This window comes from Dermacentor andersoni, chromosome 3 (genome assembly GCF_023375885.2).
Source record: "Dermacentor andersoni chromosome 3, qqDerAnde1_hic_scaffold, whole genome shotgun sequence".
Taxonomy (NCBI): Eukaryota; Metazoa; Arthropoda; class Arachnida; order Ixodida; family Ixodidae; genus Dermacentor; species Dermacentor andersoni.
The window spans coordinates 139,156,118-139,174,556 of NC_092816.1; the positions used below are offsets into that span (position 1 = coordinate 139,156,118).

Sequence of the window (18,439 nt, forward strand, 5' to 3'; positions counted from 1 at the left end):
ATATTAGTTCAAGAATAAAAGGTATAAGGTATTCAGTTAAAAAAAAAAACTAATGTAAGAAATAGATCTAGGTGTGAAAGGAACACTGGAAATACATGTGATAGAACTCATGACACTAAGGTTTCCTAGATGAGGTGATGTGGAGGTCATATTGTGCTGTATACTTCAATATAGATGGTGGCACAAATATAGGCAGGTAAGGTCTGTTCTTTGCAAAAGACCACCTAGTTTTCATTTTACATTTACTCCTTCCCCTTTGCTTACTCCTTCCCCCAAAATTACCTGTGCTACGCATTTCTTTTTTAACCTGTGACCATCTGGTGCTTAACCCACCAGCTGAATTGGTAGACATTTGATAAATGTTCTGCAGTAGGAGCAATGTGGAGAAGCCCTTGTATGCTTGTAACATGTAAACGTTGGTTTGATGCATACTCGTACTAATAGTTACAGGAACTGTTCAAACGTCAGAACTGTAAAAAAGCCGTTGAACCTTTGTAATGAATGCATTTTTACATTTTCGTTTACTTGGTTCCTGCTTGTGTGCAACGGGGAGGGGGGGAGGGGTTATTGGATGAAGGGACTGAACCTGGTGAACGGGGCAACATTGCATATGGGCAGGTGCATGAGAACAGGGTACAAAAAGGAAATTAGCTCCTACAAACTGAGAACCAGCTCCCTCATGTAGAGCATTAGGGTATCTGATGGTGATTTGGCTATTTCATTACTTTTTCCAAGTGCAGATTCCGGCCCTCTATTGTTGGTACTTCGTCAACATTCATTTGAACTGTACCATGTTCAAAACAGTCACCATATCTCTTACTTCTTATAGGTAGGACACTAGCGGCCAGCGTACTGCTGCCTGTCAGCACCGTCACGTGGCAGGCAGTAATGCACTGGCCATGTTTATATTCATTTTGTCTGTAAAATGCCACGTCTCGGGAGTCGAGGTCTCGAGCAATCTCGAGGCTGCTTGTGCACGCAACGAACAACTCGCCTTTCAATGGAGCGAGATCCTGCAGAGTTTGCTTGGCAGCAGAGAAACCTAGGGATGTATTTTCGAACAGTCACTTTCAGAGACCTTTCTTTCAGTGTGTGCTGATTGGCTGGTTGGGCAAAACCGCTCGAATCATACAAGGTGCCATACACTACATCACGGCAAAAGCAATAATATCACTGAAAGTGATCACCCAAGAGCACATCCCCAAGCTCTGTTGGGGCGAAATTGCCAAGAAGCAGCAACCTGCGAATGGCAGGCAGCAGGCCACTGTTTTGATAGTGTGTTCATACCCTTACTTACATATTCTATCAAACTGCTCTATCTGGTTCTTTCTTGTGAGCTCGTCGTGAGGCTGCAACCAACAGCCTATAGAAACGGACGACATAAACATGCAGCCATGGCTTGTGAACTTTATACCAGATGGCCACTCAATATAGGTATTGGCAGTCGAGCACAACGGATGAGAAATTGAAACATTAAACAGTGTTTCGGTTGTTTGCAATTTGAAAATAATTTGCCGAGTACCTGCCGATTGGCACAAGCCAGTTTCCACTGTTTCTTTTGCATTTGTCATCACATGGTTTTTGCAGGAATCGCTTCACAGTCAGCCTGGTCAGCCTGTGATCTATGCCAACCACACTCCACACTTTTCTATTTATAATTCCCAAACCTAGTCAGGTGCCCTTAATTTGGAATATCTAAGCCTTTCTTTCTTCCTTTACAAGTGAGTCCTTGTACATCTCCAATTTGGGCGACACTAGACATGAAAATTTTACTTAACAAGGCCAAGCCAAGGTGAATGCATTGGGCAGCTTCTGTAGCACCTGCTATAACAATCACTCTGGGAGCCCGTCTCATAGTTGGTAGTCAGCAGTGCAGGTGTTAGACGCAATCTTTTTCACGTAGTTTAATTAAAGGTGCATATTTTAACAAGTCTGAAAATTTCAAAATGGCGTGTAGACCCTCCCCTTCTGGATTAAAATTTTTGTCTGTGTATAGTGGACGCATTAAGTCTGCATTAGTTCCTGTTTAGTATTTGACCAGGAGAGGCAAAATTTAAAGTTCACAAATTAAAATGTTTGCAGTATGACACACTTAACAATGCAGGATCTGCACTTGCTTCCCTTGTGAAATACGATTGTTGAGGAATAATGAAATAGTATACCTGCCAGCTCTCCCGATTTTTCCATAAAGCTTTTGTTATATTACGAATGTTGCATCATGTTTTCCGAAAATTATGTTCCGTTTGGTAAATAAATTTTAAAGGTGTTCATGGATGGGGTGACGGGAGACTTAACAAAAAAAAAATGCATGCAAAAACGAATGATGTGGTACTTGAGCCGCCTCCTTGAGGCACTGCAGGACACCGCATACTAGTTCGGTACTTGCCTTCAGCAAGTTTATTCAGTGTAGTCCATGAAGCAGGGGAAATCAGCAACAGCAACGTTGCTGAAAAACTCGCTGGGAGCTAAATACAATGTGTTACTTGTCAGTCTCTCCTGTTACAAGTTTGCTGCTGCTTTGTGCGCTGTGTCCGAAGTTAAATCAGTAATAAAGCGCATACATATGGTAGAAAAGGTGTGTACTCAGGCCAACGCTCTTAAGAACGCCTTCCATATTACCTACCTCCTCCCCCTCCTAGGGTACTTGCAAATTTTAAATGTCGCAGCTTGGCAGGTGTGAAATAGCAGATATTACTGCTTATCTACCCTCTTCAGCAACTAAATTTGACAGTGTGTCGATAAGCATGTCAAAAGTTACCAAATTTTATAAAGGTGCTGGAGATTCCACCGAAAGAAAGTTAAGGTGGTGAGAGGATGCTTTGTGCATTTTCTGCGAGTCTTGATAATTATGTAGCAATTGAATATTGAACTAATCTGCCGTCATTCATGTGATGTTTTTTCATTAACAGAATTTAATGACCGGCCTAAAGCTTGTGAACAAGTTATTTGTTGGCTCCAAGTATTGCACTAAAGGAAAAGCGATTCTTTCGCCATTGCCAACAGAATGCGGCAGGTCAAACCTCACGACAAACACGGCAGTGCTTTGGCACAGTGTTCCTGCATACTTAGTCGGTGAGCTGAACCTAATTAAGGCCACTTTGAGTATGCAGAGGGTTCACTTCACCTGTAGCTTAAGGTTAGGGGTTTTCTTCTTGCCGTTAGTCGACAGAACCAGCAAAAACAAAACACATTTACGTGTGTAAGCCGTGACTAAAGGGGATATCAGCAGTGCCCAGATGCATTTTCCTAGCCGCATATATCAGATAAGTGTGTGTTGTGTTGATTAGGGGCCTGTGGAGTACGCAGAAGCTTCCTCAGTATGTGTGACTTCTAGGACTAAGCCTCTCGGGGATAGTGTCTTGACCACAGGGAGTTTTAACAAGCTTTCTCTTTGTCAGCTTACAAGCCTTTTTCTATGACGTATGAGCGCTGTGTCCCCTGCAAATGCTTGCCGTGGTAGTTCTTCCGCCAATTGTTGGTTGTTCTGGGAATACATTTGGCTTTTTGCTGAACCACTTTGGTGCACTCACTTTGAACACAGGAAGCTACGTATGCAAAGGTTTCGGTTAGAACCAGTAGGCGAATGCTATTCAGTGTTATGTCATCTTTCCTCTATAGTTCTATTATCTAATAGTCTGAGTTGATAGTTTTCTACCGTCTCATTAGCTTTCTTTCTCAATCTGTAGACACTAAATTGCTTTTTTGCTTCTCTTGTCTTTAGTCTGCAGGCTTTCTATCCTTTGTATCATCACTGCTGTGGGATGTCCACTTGAAAGCATGAGCACTCGTGGACAATCCCCACACATATATCTTTTGGTGATAGAAATTGCAGGCTGCTGATTGTGAAGGCAACAAAGAGAATTGTTACATATTAGTTGCGGTCACTCTTCCTTTTACCTGCAAGACCTGCACAACGCTGAGCATTCAGTATAGCCGTTGTGTCCATATCACCTGAGACGCTGATCTGAATTGCACTTATCAGGTTGGTTTATCCTTCGTTATCTTACGGCTGTGTGTGTCCTCTGCAGGTTCCCTTTAGCCATTAAGTGTGTTCTTTGTGCACCTTTTGGCTTGGTGAACATTTATGATAAAGCAGAATTATACTTAAGAGCATTTGTCGGCACTGTATTCACATAGGTCTTGCTTCTGTTTAAAGTTTCCTTTTTGTGTAAAGATCTGTATGTGCTTTCTGACTGCTTTGTCTTTTGGTAACAAGCGCGTTACATGCTGGTGTTTCTGTGATCAACAGATTGCGACATGTGGAACTGATAGCAGAACCAGAGTGTGGACTTTTCTAATGGCTTTGCACAAACTTATTAACCGTAGCCAACATCAAGATACTGGCAGTTTAAACGGACGTGATGTACAGCTCATGTAAGTGGGAATTCATTCCATTCATGTGCATAAGGGCAAGTTTTTACATGACTCATCAGCAACGAAGCTTCAGTTCATTGGTATCATTCCTCGTCACGTTGCTGTCAACATTAAATCGAACTTTAGTTTTTCCTTTGTGGTGATTTCTTGAAATATGTGTAGGCTTGTGTTTCTTTGAACTTTGCAGCTGTACTGTGAGCTTTTGTTTCGCTATGCTAAAGCAGTTGTAACACACAGACATACACAGAGGAAGAGAAAGACTAATTAATGCAGCAGCAAGTGTTAGAACTTCCATGCTCGTTTATTACATTTATTTTGTAAAGCTAGTTGATGCTGCAGATTTTGTGTGTCCTGTGGCCTTTTCACCAATGTTTCGTTGACTCGCCTATTTTACAAAACATTCTTAGATGCCACATTTCACTGGTGCACTGATGTCCTTGCCTTTTTTATGCCAGTTTTAACTGCAGTAGGCTTGCTTAATTTTAATGCCGCCGTTCCTTCTTAATCATCTCACATGGAAAATGCACTAGCTAGTACAACATACGTCTAGTTATATCATTCTGGATAACTAAGCGAGCTCTATTGCGGCTGTCGCGGAATTATGTTACTTCACTTCTATGTTACTTCACGTATGTTACTTCACTTTTAAAACGTCCAAACCTGATCAGAAGGTGAAGCATTTTTGTTAGACTTGATAAAAGACATGCTGGAGATGTTCAAACTCGGGGAAAGAAAACGAACGCGCTTCTCGATCTTTTTTCACGATACGACGTGGTTATTGATACACAGTCTGTTGATCTGTTTATCTGCTTATTACGGCGTTCCTTACGATTCCTTGCAACATTTCGGTCGAGAACGAAGCAAGTAGAGCGACATCGTAAATAATGTTCTGAAGCAATCTTAGTATGGTTGAACAGATCCCTAACGTGTCCCGAAAACTCTGTGGACAAGCGTTCCTTCTTTCCCATGCCATCGAAAAAAAAAAAAGAAAAAAAAAGGCGGCTGCAAAGTATAGGCCTCCGAGATTGTTAGAAAACCTGCCCTCCATTCGCCGAGGCCGCGGTCGCTCCGGTTTCGTTTCTCGCCTTCCGCGCAGATGGCGCGACGGGTATTGCAATCGGCGTACGGTGATTTAGGCAGCACGTTTTGAGGCGCTCGGTCGGGTCGTCTGTTTCACCCGATACACATTTTCCTCGCGTAGACGTCGTGAATTAGATGGTCGCTGAAGAGATAGATGGTCGCTGAAGAGAAACAGCAAATTAGTTTAGATGGAGAAACAGTTATTTTAAGGCATCGAGGGTACTATGCTTGAGTAAATCGCCACACCCGTAGCAACGAAAGGTTGTAGTTCTTCCATAGCTATACTCCGTTCCATACACAGCAGTGAACGCTGTCGCTAGATGGACATCTTGCAGTGGCTTCGTTCGCCCTGGGATACAGTTCGATGGTTTTTGACCGCACTTGTGCGCAGCTATCTTTTATAGAGGATCAGTAATCGCATGAAAGAAGTTTTAATCCTTAGAATCAAACACAGACTGTGGTGTACGGCTGCTAATGCGTTGTTTTAGAACCTTTTTATTTTTGATGCTCTTTTCTGTTTTGTTTTTTTTTTTTCAACCCGTCGCGAGGACCGTCACGTGCATGCTCGCGCGAGCGAACGCTGGTTGGCGCGCGCGAAGCATAGACGGAAGGCGCGGAATGGTAACTTTACTTGACCGAACTTCTTGCGTAGCTTCCATAGGGTTGACTGCTATGTATAGAACGGAATATAGTCCCCGCGATAGACTTGAAGCCTTTCATCCCTGAAAAAAAAAAAAACTGCTTGTGGCAACGCTTGTAATGCGCCAAGACTTCTAACAAGCTCCATCTAATTAAGCCACACTTGGGCACGTGGCCATCAACAGAAATCACGACGAAGTGATGTCCTCTTTTGCCGTCTCCCAATGCGGCATACGTACGGCACACGCAATTACTTGCCGACTGGTAGGTTAAACCCTTATATGTGGTAGACGATATGCTACCTATGGTAGATGTGGTGAAAGGCTGGCCGCCCACCACATTCTGCTGGAGTGTCGGGAGGCAGAAGCTGAGACAAAGAACTTCAGAATACCGACAGCGTATCCCAGCGCCACCAATCTGGCCGCTCACGTTTACGCCCCTGACCATCCGGTAATCCGCACAAACCGCTCCTGTTTGCCGGAATAGCGGACACGCTAAATGTCTCTATTGAGAACACGATTACGCCGCTGTCGAAAATTTACACCAGCAGTTAAGCAGAATATAGTAGTTAGCTTTGTGTTTGTGTCGTTGAGCTTTGCGCCACCAATCTGGCTGCTCACGTTTACGCCTCCGCCAAACCGCCCGCGCTTGCCGGAATACCGGACGCACTAAAATTCTCGATTATTACCTCAATAGATCCGTACGTAGCACAGCCTCCCTGTAGAGGCTGACGCTGCGATAATTACATCTAGTATTGCATGTGCCTCCAGGCTCGTGTGTTCCAAGGGCTCTGGTGAGGCTTTAGTACTGCTTGCAAAGTAGCTTCACTCTGTCTTTATAAACCCATTGTAATGTTATCGCCTTGTAGCATTGCTTTCATGTTTGCAGTACACTTCTTTAGTCAGTCTCATGCTTTTGTTACATATATATTTTACGCATTCTACAGGGACCGATCGTTTAGGCCTTTATACGGCCACTGTACACGCACCATTCGCAATTCATTTTTCCGTCGACAACCTATCACGACTCGCACGGCGCTCTTTGGCCATATTTAGACCTTGCGCCAAAAGAACACTACATCATCATCATTATTATTTGAAAACTATATCGCGCAGATATTGCAGTAATATATATATATATATATATATATATATATATATATATATATATATATATATATATATATATATATATATATCGCACCGTAACTGCAGCCCGGTGCAGCCTAACGTAAGGAATTTGTCTCGTGTATTTGGGCCGTTGTGGCTCCGTTCTTGAAGCTTTCCAATCTCAAGTCTTCGGCTTTCTTGAAGTACAACGCAGTCCATCTTAAAACCGGTAAGAAAAAAAATTAACTAGCCGTAAAAATCCATGACGTCACGGCGTTGCCACCCGTATTTAGTTGTCTGCGCCTTTTCTGCCTTACATGCATGCCTCACCTCGTGTTATTGTGAAAAGCTAATTTACCAATACGGCTGAAATAATTTTCTCTTCAGTTCACTCGTTAAATACACGGCAGCAGAGAGGAACGATCTCGTCGTCCGCGAACAGCTGGTTCATCGTCAGCCTTCGTTGTTTCCACTTTATGGCGTCCTTACAGTTTCCACTTCATTGCGTCCTTACAATTACCCTAGACAATCATTCGGCCCAACAGGTCAGTGAGGGACGGCGTCCCACCGCGAATGTACGCATGTCGCACCTTGGCACTGATGAGCCGCCATACGAACCCGCGTAGTGGTGTGCGCCCAGCTTCGATTACGCTTTTTTTTTTTTTTTATCCGTGGCTGGTGTGCCATCTTGTGGGTTAGAATTCGCGGGCGATAATGGAACGCGCCTCATTCCGGACCAGTTATCGCTGCTGCAAAGGCCGACTTTTGTCGTTGCACTTCCGTAATTCGTCCCATGTTGCCATCGCTACTCCCGCCGCACTCGTCTCGCTTGATTAGCACCGTCGCCGAAGGCCTTGTTCTGCCCCTACTTTTGATTGAGTTGCGCGGCGTGCTTGTGCTATACTACACGATAAGGGTTCGATAAGCTGTTCCTTCGGTGAGCTCGTGCTATAGCCGGCTCTGTCCTTAGCTGTCGCGTTTACCGTCAGGCAGAGAGACGCGTTCAGCTTCGATTTATCCGGTCGCGCTGTGGTCTCGTTAGGATAGCCTTAGCCGAGTGTTTACAGTCCGCCGTACCTTAGCAATGTGCGCACAGCCACCGTAGCTAGTATGATTTGCGCGCATCATCTGCCATAATTGGAGAGCCCTGTCTATTCCACAGCAACGCGTCCGAAGGCGCGTGGGCACGCCGCGGACGGGCGTCGCCTTGCCCTCGCCGGATGGACGATGATGCCGTGTGCCCCCGTCTTCGGAAACGCGCGTCATTTTCCTCGGGAGTGCGACAGCCTGATCCCGGCGCCTCCGTCGGCTCATTTCGCAGCCAAAGAGGGGCGAAGTCGGGTAGACGCCGCCGTGGCGCAGCCTGCGGGCGTTCGTCCGCTCTGCAGCGTTCGGCTGATGGCGCGACCAGCTGATAAGGTCCGCTCCGTGGTCATTTAAATGCCTCTCTCTGGCCGGCCGGACCCGCGGGGAAACTGGTTCGCTCACTTGAACGGTCGTTGCCTCTCCTCCCCCTTCTCTCTCGCCCTTCCTTCTCGGACGGCGACCTCCTCAGCCCGAATCGGGAGCAGCACACGCGGCTGCCCCTCTTGCGGTCGGCCTGCCCGTCCCCAGAGCGGCCGGCCGGCCGGACCGTCCAGTTTCCTGCATCCGCGGGGAAGGATAAAGACGCGCGTCTGGCTGGCGTCCGCGCGGGTGAGACGCTACGGACACGCTCGGTTATCGCCGGCAGCGCTTCCTGGATGGCGCGGGAGTTATTTTAACCAGGTTCGAAATCTTCGGCGCGAATCAAGGCGACTGGGCGTCGCAAGACTGGGACCCGGTACTCTTCGTCTTTGTTACCTGTGGTTCTCTTGCGTGTCACTCCTGTAGTGTATGGCGGGTTGCACCTTCCTCGGAACGCGACGCGGATACGTTCGAACGTGACGCCTGCGCCCTCTGATGGCTGAAGCCAGTCTAGTTCGTCTTTCACCATCGAGAAAGCGTGCCTGAATTTAACGAGGGCAGCTTCATGCGATTTCTTTTCGTACGAGGCTCTTTTCAGGCCTGCTGCCAAAAATGAAATGCGTGTCCTGTGGGTGGATTGAGTAAAGGTCGTCCAGCACAAAATCCCGATGCTACAAGCGGTCGGTTCGTTGGTTTCCCTCTAAATGTGGCGCATAATCGCTATGAGGGAATGGCCAAGTATGAGATTTATTTGTGTTTATTTATTTATTTATTTTGAATACTGCTGCTCTCAACCGAGATCATTGCAAGAGGGCAATACAAAAAGTAAATTCGGGAACTGGAAATGTCTAAAACAGCGTTCATCACACTATAGTCTAACCAAGAAAAAACGACCTTAATCATTTGCGTGCAATCTTAAAGGCTTGACTATTACACAAGCTTAAAAAGTTAAATACTTGGGTCTCACATACTCACAAAACATAAAATGGGATAAGCACATTACATGCGCCTAGGCATTTAAACAACTAGGATTTCTGCGCAGAAAATCGAACAGAGCACTTCCGGCCGTTAAACTAACTGCCCATAAAACCCTGGTCAGACCTATTCTAGAATACGGGAGTACAGTGTAGAACGCTCATCAAAAGTACCTTCGCGACAAACTTGAAAGATTACAGAATAGCGCTCTGAGGTTTATCTATTCAAAATATTCTTGGTACGACAGCGCAACGGACATATGCGATGAAACGCACCTTACAACTCTGTCTAGCCAGCGTCATGTTGCTTCTGTTAATTTTTTTTATCTCTTCTTTTACCGTCACATTAAAATCAGTAAATACACCCGCCGTGGTTGCTCAGTGGCTATGGTGTTAGGCTGCTGAGCACGAGGTCGCGGGATCGAATCTCGGCCGCGGCGGCCGCATTTCGATGGGGGCGAAATGCGAAAACACCCGTGTACTTAGATTTAGGTGCACGTTAAAGAACCCCAGGTGGTCACAATTTCCGGAGTCCTCCACTACGGCGTGCCTCATAATCAGAAAGTGGTTTTGGCACGTAAAACCCCATAATTTAATTTAAAATCAGTAAATACGACTATATTCATCCGCCTGGCAGTCGCTTATTAGGACAAACCACGATAAATGCATCCGGCCATTCAGTGCGCATTCAAATACGTTTAAATATTCCCATTTCCCTCGCGCTTGCAACGCGCTACCAAGCGAAGCTGTAAATAATCCAGATGTAGATTGATTTTGTTCATTTGTGGAGCAGCTAATGGAGCCTCTATAGCTACTTGTAGAAGTGCTGAAAGTATCTTGTAGTATTGTACTGTTTTGTTTGTAGATCTCTTTTCTAATGTGTAGCATGCGGTTTCTAATGTGTTTTTCTCGTGTACGCGAAATGTAACAACGTGGGTAATGTACTAGTGATGTACTTGCTATTGAAAAAGCGTTCCGGTCTTCCTCACATCGTCCCTGTTCTTTTTCTGGGAACTTGTATCTAATTAAATACTGTTACGAACGGCCTGCAAGGGTACCGACCTACAAAATTTTCCCAGCCAGACGCACCTGCGAGCTTGGCGAGCTTCCCCGAAGCGCCGATGGAAGCCTTCTCCACTTGCCGCGGCGACTCGTTTTGTGGGGATGACGGTGTGGCGCACAACACCCCCTCGGCGCCGCTATGACTAAACGCGCTCGGCGGACCAACTATTGTTAGTGAGATCGCCGACTTCACGGTTAGACTGAAGCAGGGGGAATTCCTGGAAGGAGATGCTTAGCGGTGCCTTCTCATGAGCCTTTGAAGACGCCAGACAATGGACAGCCGCGGCGGCCGCTGTACGGAGTCAGGGATTAAGAGGCGCCTGCTCGGGTCAAGCACCGTGACCACGAGAACCCACTCACCTCGGCGTGGTCAGTGAAAGCTGTGCGGAATTGTGTGTAAACCCCCCTCCCCTCCACCCCAAAGGCGGGTGGGCTACGATGGCTGTGAACACTCCGAGTTTGTAGCAGGTTGAACGGCCGTTTTTGCCTCACCTAGGGATCTAGGGAGGACAGTGTTTATAAGCAGCTGTTGTGCGGCTGCTGAGGGTGCATTCCTCTTGCAGTCATGTTAGACTGATGAACTGTAACGTTCTCATGTAAATACTGTAAATAAACCCATATTCCTCGTTCTCGATGAGAGGCAGTCCTTCCCTTCAACAACGTCCTCAGCGCGGATAAGTTGGACGATGGCATGGGCTAGCTACCATCTATTTCATGCCTGACCCCAAACTTTACAATACCTGGGATGTTGTATACCCGCTGTCTGTATGGATCTGCACAAGACCTACAGTATTGATAAAGAAATAAAAATTGGAAATGGCTACAGATAGGCAAACATGCAATAAATAGAAGTAGTGAATGTAAAGAAGAAGGGGTTACATAAGTGTAGACAATGCCTTTTTCATACATTTGTGTCCAGCCCAGTCACGGCTTGTCACCGTCGGCGCGAAGTCATCGACGGTGGAAAGTGTCGTCGACGCAAGCTGCGTCGTCCAACCACCAGCAGCAAGCTGCGTCGTCCAACAAACCAGCTTGCGTCGTCGACGCAAGCTGGTTGGTCGTTCCGCTCTTGACACATCCGACTCTTGACGCCGCAAACACAGCGAAGGAGTCAGAGCCGGGAGAAAGAGAGCAAAAAAGTATACATATATTTATAGACTGACCACAACACACAATTTAAACGAAACACAAGAACACTAACACACATGCACTTAATCTAGATCAATGATGAAGACAAAAGAAATACAACGAACAGTTAACAGTAAATATAGAAATTAACGCTAAACAAAACACACTTAACGGTGGTCGACTAGACAGTGTTGAAGAGAAAAATGGTGGCATACGCATGGCCGGGCAGCAGCAGCAAGTCCATAAAGCGTGGAGTCGACGGCAGAGCTTTCCTGAAGAACGCTGACAAGCCGATCTCGTTGCGGTGGATGCGATTGCTAGGCTAGGTTTTCCCGGGAGTCTACATCTGACGTCTTCCCCCGAGCAGGTTGAGCTAGCTTGAGGAGAACTATTGTGAGCTTCGTTGTAGACGTTGGCTTGTCGTTTCTTACGTCAACTGGTAACTCGCACTTCAGACGCGGCTAGGCAGCCCATGCGATACTGGACGGCACTAGCTCCTTGACGCTTCTCAGCGGATTGTAGGCTTAGCTTCTAGACTGCTTAGCTCGGTCTAAAACCTGCGCTTGAATAACTTCTCCTTTCCCTAGTTCCCTGTGTTGGGGAACGGCAGATATTGGTGACGATTCAACCAAGTTCACCCAAATGTATCCCGATTCCTCCCAAGGTCTCGGCCGCGCCCCTTTTTAATTAGGAGCTAAGGAACGGGCGATTCCCCCCGTTTTTTGAGGTCGCGCACTTGTATTGCACCACACACGCACACCCTTGAGTCCGTGGCGGGCCTCTATTGTTTGTTCACAAACACAGGAGAAACTATGGCTGCCGGCCATGCGGTGCTGTCGGCACACATACACTGTCAGCACTTCGTGGACACAGGATTGCAGAGAGACGCCACATATTTCGGAGTATTCGCACCCCTGCTTTCTCAGTAAGCTTCTCAATGCACGTGCGGGGCAGAGAATACACAGGGGTTCCTACAAAAAGCTGTCGGGGTGTCACGGTCGCGCCGACGACAAAAAGGCAATAATCTCCAAACCTGCCTTCGACTTCTTTCGGCCGCTTGCCCGAGTGGCCGACAATAAGTCTTGCACGCCGGTCCCTATTTCCACGACCTTTTGGCGCCCGTTGATCGGTGCTTCGCCGAATCGAAAAAATGCTGCACCGTGACAAGCGCACTAATAACAATTTCCCGAGGCGGTAATCAACATTGTTTCTGAATGGAGGGGGGAGTAGCAGAGCGTGTGGTTAGGACAACTACAGTTGTACGATTGAAATTAGAAAATGATTTGGTATTTGTGATAGTTCGGTGCAATTGGTTCCATTCTCGTATAGCTAGTGGGGAAAGCGTTTAAAGGTCTCATTTGGATTTAAAGGACATTATTTGGATGGTTTTGACGCTTATTTCGAGATTTGGAAAAGGAGATATACTTCGACGTGTCTATGTTAAAGTTGTCACGAAGAAGCTGGAAGAAAAACTGTAGGCGTGCTTCTTCCGCTCTTCCTGATAGCGTTTTTAGACTAGAGGCAGCTGTATGGCTCTTTTCTTTCGTCTTGTCACGGAGTAAAAATTTATCTTCTCGAAAGGAGATCGTCGCTCGCATCTGCTAATATCAACTCCAACCGACACCGCCCGGAACAGCGCAAAACGTGTAGCTGACACTACTCCGCCAGTGAATGCGTCGCTGCTTTTGCATTGGGAAAAACTGGTTTACATTTGCGCATTGTATATGAGGGCGGAAGGAAATACGAGATCATGAAACGAGGAAGCATCGGTAGTGGCAGTCGGGCCTCAATCGTGTGCGAAAGCATCATGCAGCCAGCCCTGCCAGCGGTGCGGTCCCGTAGAAATCGCTGTTCGGACGTTGTCAAGGTGGCATTTATTTGTGTCACTCCGAGACAGCCCTGCGAAATCCGGTTTAGGTCGGTTGTACTCTAGCGTTATTTCTGTCAACGCTGCTGCATTGTCTTTCCAAAGGCAATCGTTTAAAGAGTGCAAGGGCGCAGAAGGGCACAGCGTCGCACTTGTTTCTCTCGCCTGCAGCAGATGTGTTTTTGCGGGGCAAGTGCGATCAAACGCTGTTGTCACATTTTCCGCGCTCTTAAGAAAGAAAAAAAAAGAACGCTAGTCAGGTAAAGAAAGGTCTTGCGGCGCATGTGCCGGTTTGTAGGGCGTATGCAATCTGTGCATAAACAGGCTGTTAGCTCCTGCCTGTGTCACCCCCCAGGAGCTGCTACCTTTTTTGTCAGACGCCCGACGTTCCTGCGCGACTCTTTCTTTTTTTCTTTTTTTTTTTTTTTTGATGCAGAGGAGGGGCAGGGGCACGATCAGGGGACCCCTGCCCACAGACTGCCCTGTCGTCAGCCTTTGAGCGTCTGATGTCGCGGCTTTCCAAGCTGCTGTGTTCACGTACCACTACGATCGTGATGATGAGCCGTAGCCGGGAGCAGTAGCGACAGTGGAGACGGTCCTGTATAGCTGCGTTCAGCCATAGCGTGAGAATGCGCCGCTTCGATTCAGCCGATGTGTTCCTCAATCATTTTTCTTTCGTATTTTTTTGCAGAACTATTCTCGAGGAGGGGGGGGGGGGGGAGTAATCTTGCGGAAGAAGAAAACGCAGCGCGCAATGCAACAAGGTGCTGCAGACGTAGAAGGGTTGTTGGCGCCGCCTTGTGACCTGGATTTAACCCGAGCATGCGGAACAATTATTGCAGTAGTGTTGTAAGCTGCAGGCTTACGGCCCATTAGAGTTCGAGGACAATCTCGCCGCTGCCACCATTTGTAAGGGTTGTAGGTCGTAGAGAGGAACTTGGGAGGAACTAGGTGTACAGGGTTTACTTACAGTATTTACATTTTAAACAAGAGATACATCGCCAGTCTAGCGTGGCTCCCAAATGGAGCACGCAAGACGAGCATACAGCTTACGAGTACATTGACGAGCACACTACGATCACGCAGACGAGCACCTAGCAGCCGACAAACAGCCGCTTATAAGCACTCCGTTCTCCCTAGATCCCTAGGTGAGGTAAAAACGGCAGTTCACCGCCGATTCGTAGCGTCCAACGTCAACGCAGTCGACCCGCCTTTTTGGAAGAGGAGGGCTCACGCACACACGTACACACTTTGGGTTCCCAGAACCCGAGTTGACCGGGTTCTCGCTGACACGTGGCTTGCCCCGAGCAGACGCCTCTTAATCCCCGAGCGGGCCTCGCACAGTGGCCTCCGCCGCTGTCCATTGTCTGGCGTCTTCAAAGGCCCTTGAGTAGGCACCGCAAGGCACCTCCTTCCAGGAAATCCCCCTGCTTCAGTCGAACCGCGAAGGCGGTGGCGATTTCACTAACAATAGTTGGTCCGGCGATTGCGTTTAGTCATAGCGGCGCCGAGGGGTTGTTGACGCGGCACCTCGCGGTCCCTACGAAACGAGTCGCCGCGGCGGGTGTCTTCAGGGAAGCTCGCCATGCTCGCAGCTGCAGCTGGCTCAGAAAACGTTGAATGTCGGCGTCTCTGCAGGCCGTTACTAACAGGCCGTCGGCATCCTGATACTTAATGTATGGTGGATTATGTTATTTTTCCGACCGGAGAGAACGTATTTGCTACATATAAAGTATCTCGACTGGCATGCGCCAAGATTTGAAGATATGCAAATGCCACGTAGCTGGACAGAACCAAGGTAACGTTGTTTACCGTCGCTTGGAGATACTCAGAATATTTTTTACATTCCACCTAATTACATATTAGCCTTAATTAATGAATTCACATCTCACATATTATTAGAAGAAAAGTGTCAATGGAAAAATTGTACAGCAACATCAATAACTCCCGATACAACTTTCTCTTTCAATACGTACTACAGAAGTTTTTTCATATTGTGAAAGAAGCCCGCAAATACACGCAAAGTGCCTCGAGTGGCCAGTTGCGCGACAATTTTGCCGCCATTGTAGTTCATATCGTAGTCATCTGTACGAAGACCATCCTCAAATTGGCGACGAGTTTGCATGTTGGTGTAATAATGGAGGTCAAAAGGAGATTACATCGACGGCAGTAGAGTGTTTTAACACGTCCATAAACGTATTACTATTTACGGAATACCGTAGACCTCGACGTCAACGGCAGCACTGGTGGCTCCATCTTTCGACATTGAATTCAACTACAGCGCCTACTGTTATTGCATTGTCGGGCTATGTGCATATGAGCTATCGGCGTAAAGGCTTCGGCAGCGACTTACATCATCATTGTATAGTGGCTCTTTCGTTTTCCTTCGACAACAAAGAAAGAAAGCATTTAACAGAACAAACCATTCCTAGTGCTTTGTGGTTGGACAAATCGTTACTAGATTGCGATACCAGCAGGGGCCTTTGATTCAACACTCAGAAAATTGGCGGTCCAGTTAGCCGGGCATTTAGCAGGGTGCACTGTTATATACAATAGTTGGAGGAAGAGGCGGTGCAGATCACTCAAGTACCTTGGAGTTGTGCTGCGGCGAGGACCTGCGCAGGCGCTGTCCACGAAGTTGGGCAAACTACTCTCAGAGCCCAGTGCGTTTTGCGACGCTGATGGAGCTGCAACCGCATCGTAATGGTCACACACCTGCGGAAAATGGTGCACGTTACTGCTCCGGCATTTTTGCACACGGTGCCTCTCGGCGAAGGGCCGTGATGTGCTTGAGAGGCGACAAGAAGTTGGCCAGATCGCTTCAGATGCCGTGGGACTGTGGAGCCGTCCAAGGCGATTTAGGTTAGTCTAGTTATGCAAGCTGGCTTTCTACAACCTGTTGTTACGTGTGCGTCGCGACACGTGGGCGGAGAGACGCACAGAAAAGAAAAGTAGTCTTCGACTACTTTTCGGCAACCTGCCTTGCAGTGGACTCGGCGTGTGTGTGCGCCTCTTGGAGCGAAAATGGGGCCTCGTGCGAGACCCCGTACTGGCGGAATCGGTCGGAGCCGTCGCAGTGGCTGTGCGACAAAGAGTCCGGCGCGTGGAGGACGCGGCGGGGCAACAGCCGCTGGCCCATGAAGAGACACTGTCCGTCGACCGCCAACGCAAGAGTGCCATCAAGGCCGTCCGCCAGTTTCAAAGGGAAAGGCGCCATTTCATCGTCTTATAAGCCCCGTGAATGTCTTGTGATGTCGTCTATGTTTCCGGTGTTGAACCTGACTGGAATTCTGTATTATGTGGCATGCTAAAACTCTTGCGTACTGCTAAACGTGGAAGTTCAAATACGCGTTTTTATACAGCCTTTTATGGCGATTCGCGTTTCAAGTCGGTGACAGCCGTACTTTGCCACTTTACGCGCAGTGCAGCTTTTAAAGCGAGCTCGCGTCCAGTGAGCCATGCCCGACGGGCCTTGACAGGGTCCTTCTCCCTGTCTCGCACTTTATTGCGCTCGCCTGCCGCACGAGCCAGAGGGTGCGTTTGTGCGTGTTGGTTCAAAAGGGCCCGACGTGCAATTTGCGCGGCGTGCCGCCGTCGGTCGTAGGGAACCTGCCGCTTTTGTGGGCTCTCCTACGTCGGTCCGTGGCGCGCCTGTCAGTCTTGTCAACTCCGCAAGACGGTCCGCGCTGTCGGAACACAGGCAGATTTCGCTCTCTAGTTCTGTCTCCTGTCAGGCAAATTCTCGCCGACAAGTTGTGCATAGCGCCCTGTTAGCCGCGGTGAGCAGAGGGGGAAAAAGAAAGTTTCGTTTTCGTCGCGTTTGCTTTTTCTTTTTTGTTCCTTCCCTCGTCGTGTTTCTCCACCTCTCTCTTAGTGCGTGTGTGCGTTACCCGTCGTGTGTCCTTGTGATGCCTCCTTTCGCGTAGTGTGAAGGTTGGCGCTGTTTATCGCGCTTTTCGTTGACGTTCGCCGCGCGCCAGCTGGGTTTTCCTCTTTCCGGCCGCGTGTGCGAGTCGGAAAGGAGGCGAGCGTGAGTTAGAACCGTTTCCCGGCGTGATCTGTGCGGCGCTAAAAATTATTTCTTCTCACTCGAGTCCTCTGCGCTGCGCCCGCTTTTTGATGTGGCCGCTGGCTATGCGTGACCGCCGTTTCTGTAGCGTACGCGGCTCGCACCTTGATGTGCATGCAACGGCGTTGCCGATCCAGGTTCAGTGTGGGGCCGACCGGGCGGCCTCCGCTTACCTCCCACTTTGGTATCTGCACAGCTGGCAAGATGGCGAAAAACATTCAATTACCACGCTCGCCTTAGCAGTTGTTGCCGTCACTCAGCTAAACGCGATCATCTCCGATGTCATCATCAGCATCTTCGGCCTATTTTTATGTCCACTGCAGGACGAAGGCCTATCCCTGCGATCTCCAATTATCCCTGTCTTGTGCTATCTGATTCCAACTTGCGCCTGCAAATTTTCTCATTTCATCGCCCCGTCCTCGGCTTCGCTTCCCTTCCCTTGGCACCCATTCTGTAACTCTAATGGTACACCGGTTATCTGTCCCGCGCATTACATGGCCTGCCCAGCTGAATATCCTCCTGAGACCCGGGATGCATTTGGGTGCACAGATTTTTCCTAAACTTTCAGAATAAGTCAGTAGGGTTATGAAGGTGAAAAGTGTTAAATATTTTTTAAATAGCTCTGATAGTTACAGCTCAGCGCGATGTCCAATATATTGGACACTGGGATGCTACCCGGTCTTTTTTCACC

The 18,439-nt window shown here is 47.9% G+C and overlaps 1 protein-coding gene across 2 annotated transcripts in view; it reads left to right on the forward strand.

Annotated features, from left to right (window-relative positions):
• LOC126525152 (uncharacterized) overlaps positions 1 to 18,439 on the forward strand; it is a 109,161-nt gene that overhangs the window by 16,933 nt on the left and 73,789 nt on the right. The window contains exon 2 of one of the 2 annotated variants that reach the window (XM_050173208.2): positions 4,250 to 4,374. The exons of the other annotated variant lie outside the window; for it this stretch is intronic. Within the exon in view, the coding sequence (XP_050029165.2) occupies positions 4,362 to 4,374 (13 nt within the window). The 5' untranslated portion in view covers positions 4,250 to 4,361. The remainder of the gene's footprint in view (positions 1 to 4,249; positions 4,375 to 18,439) is intronic. 2 annotated transcript variants of the gene reach the window in all.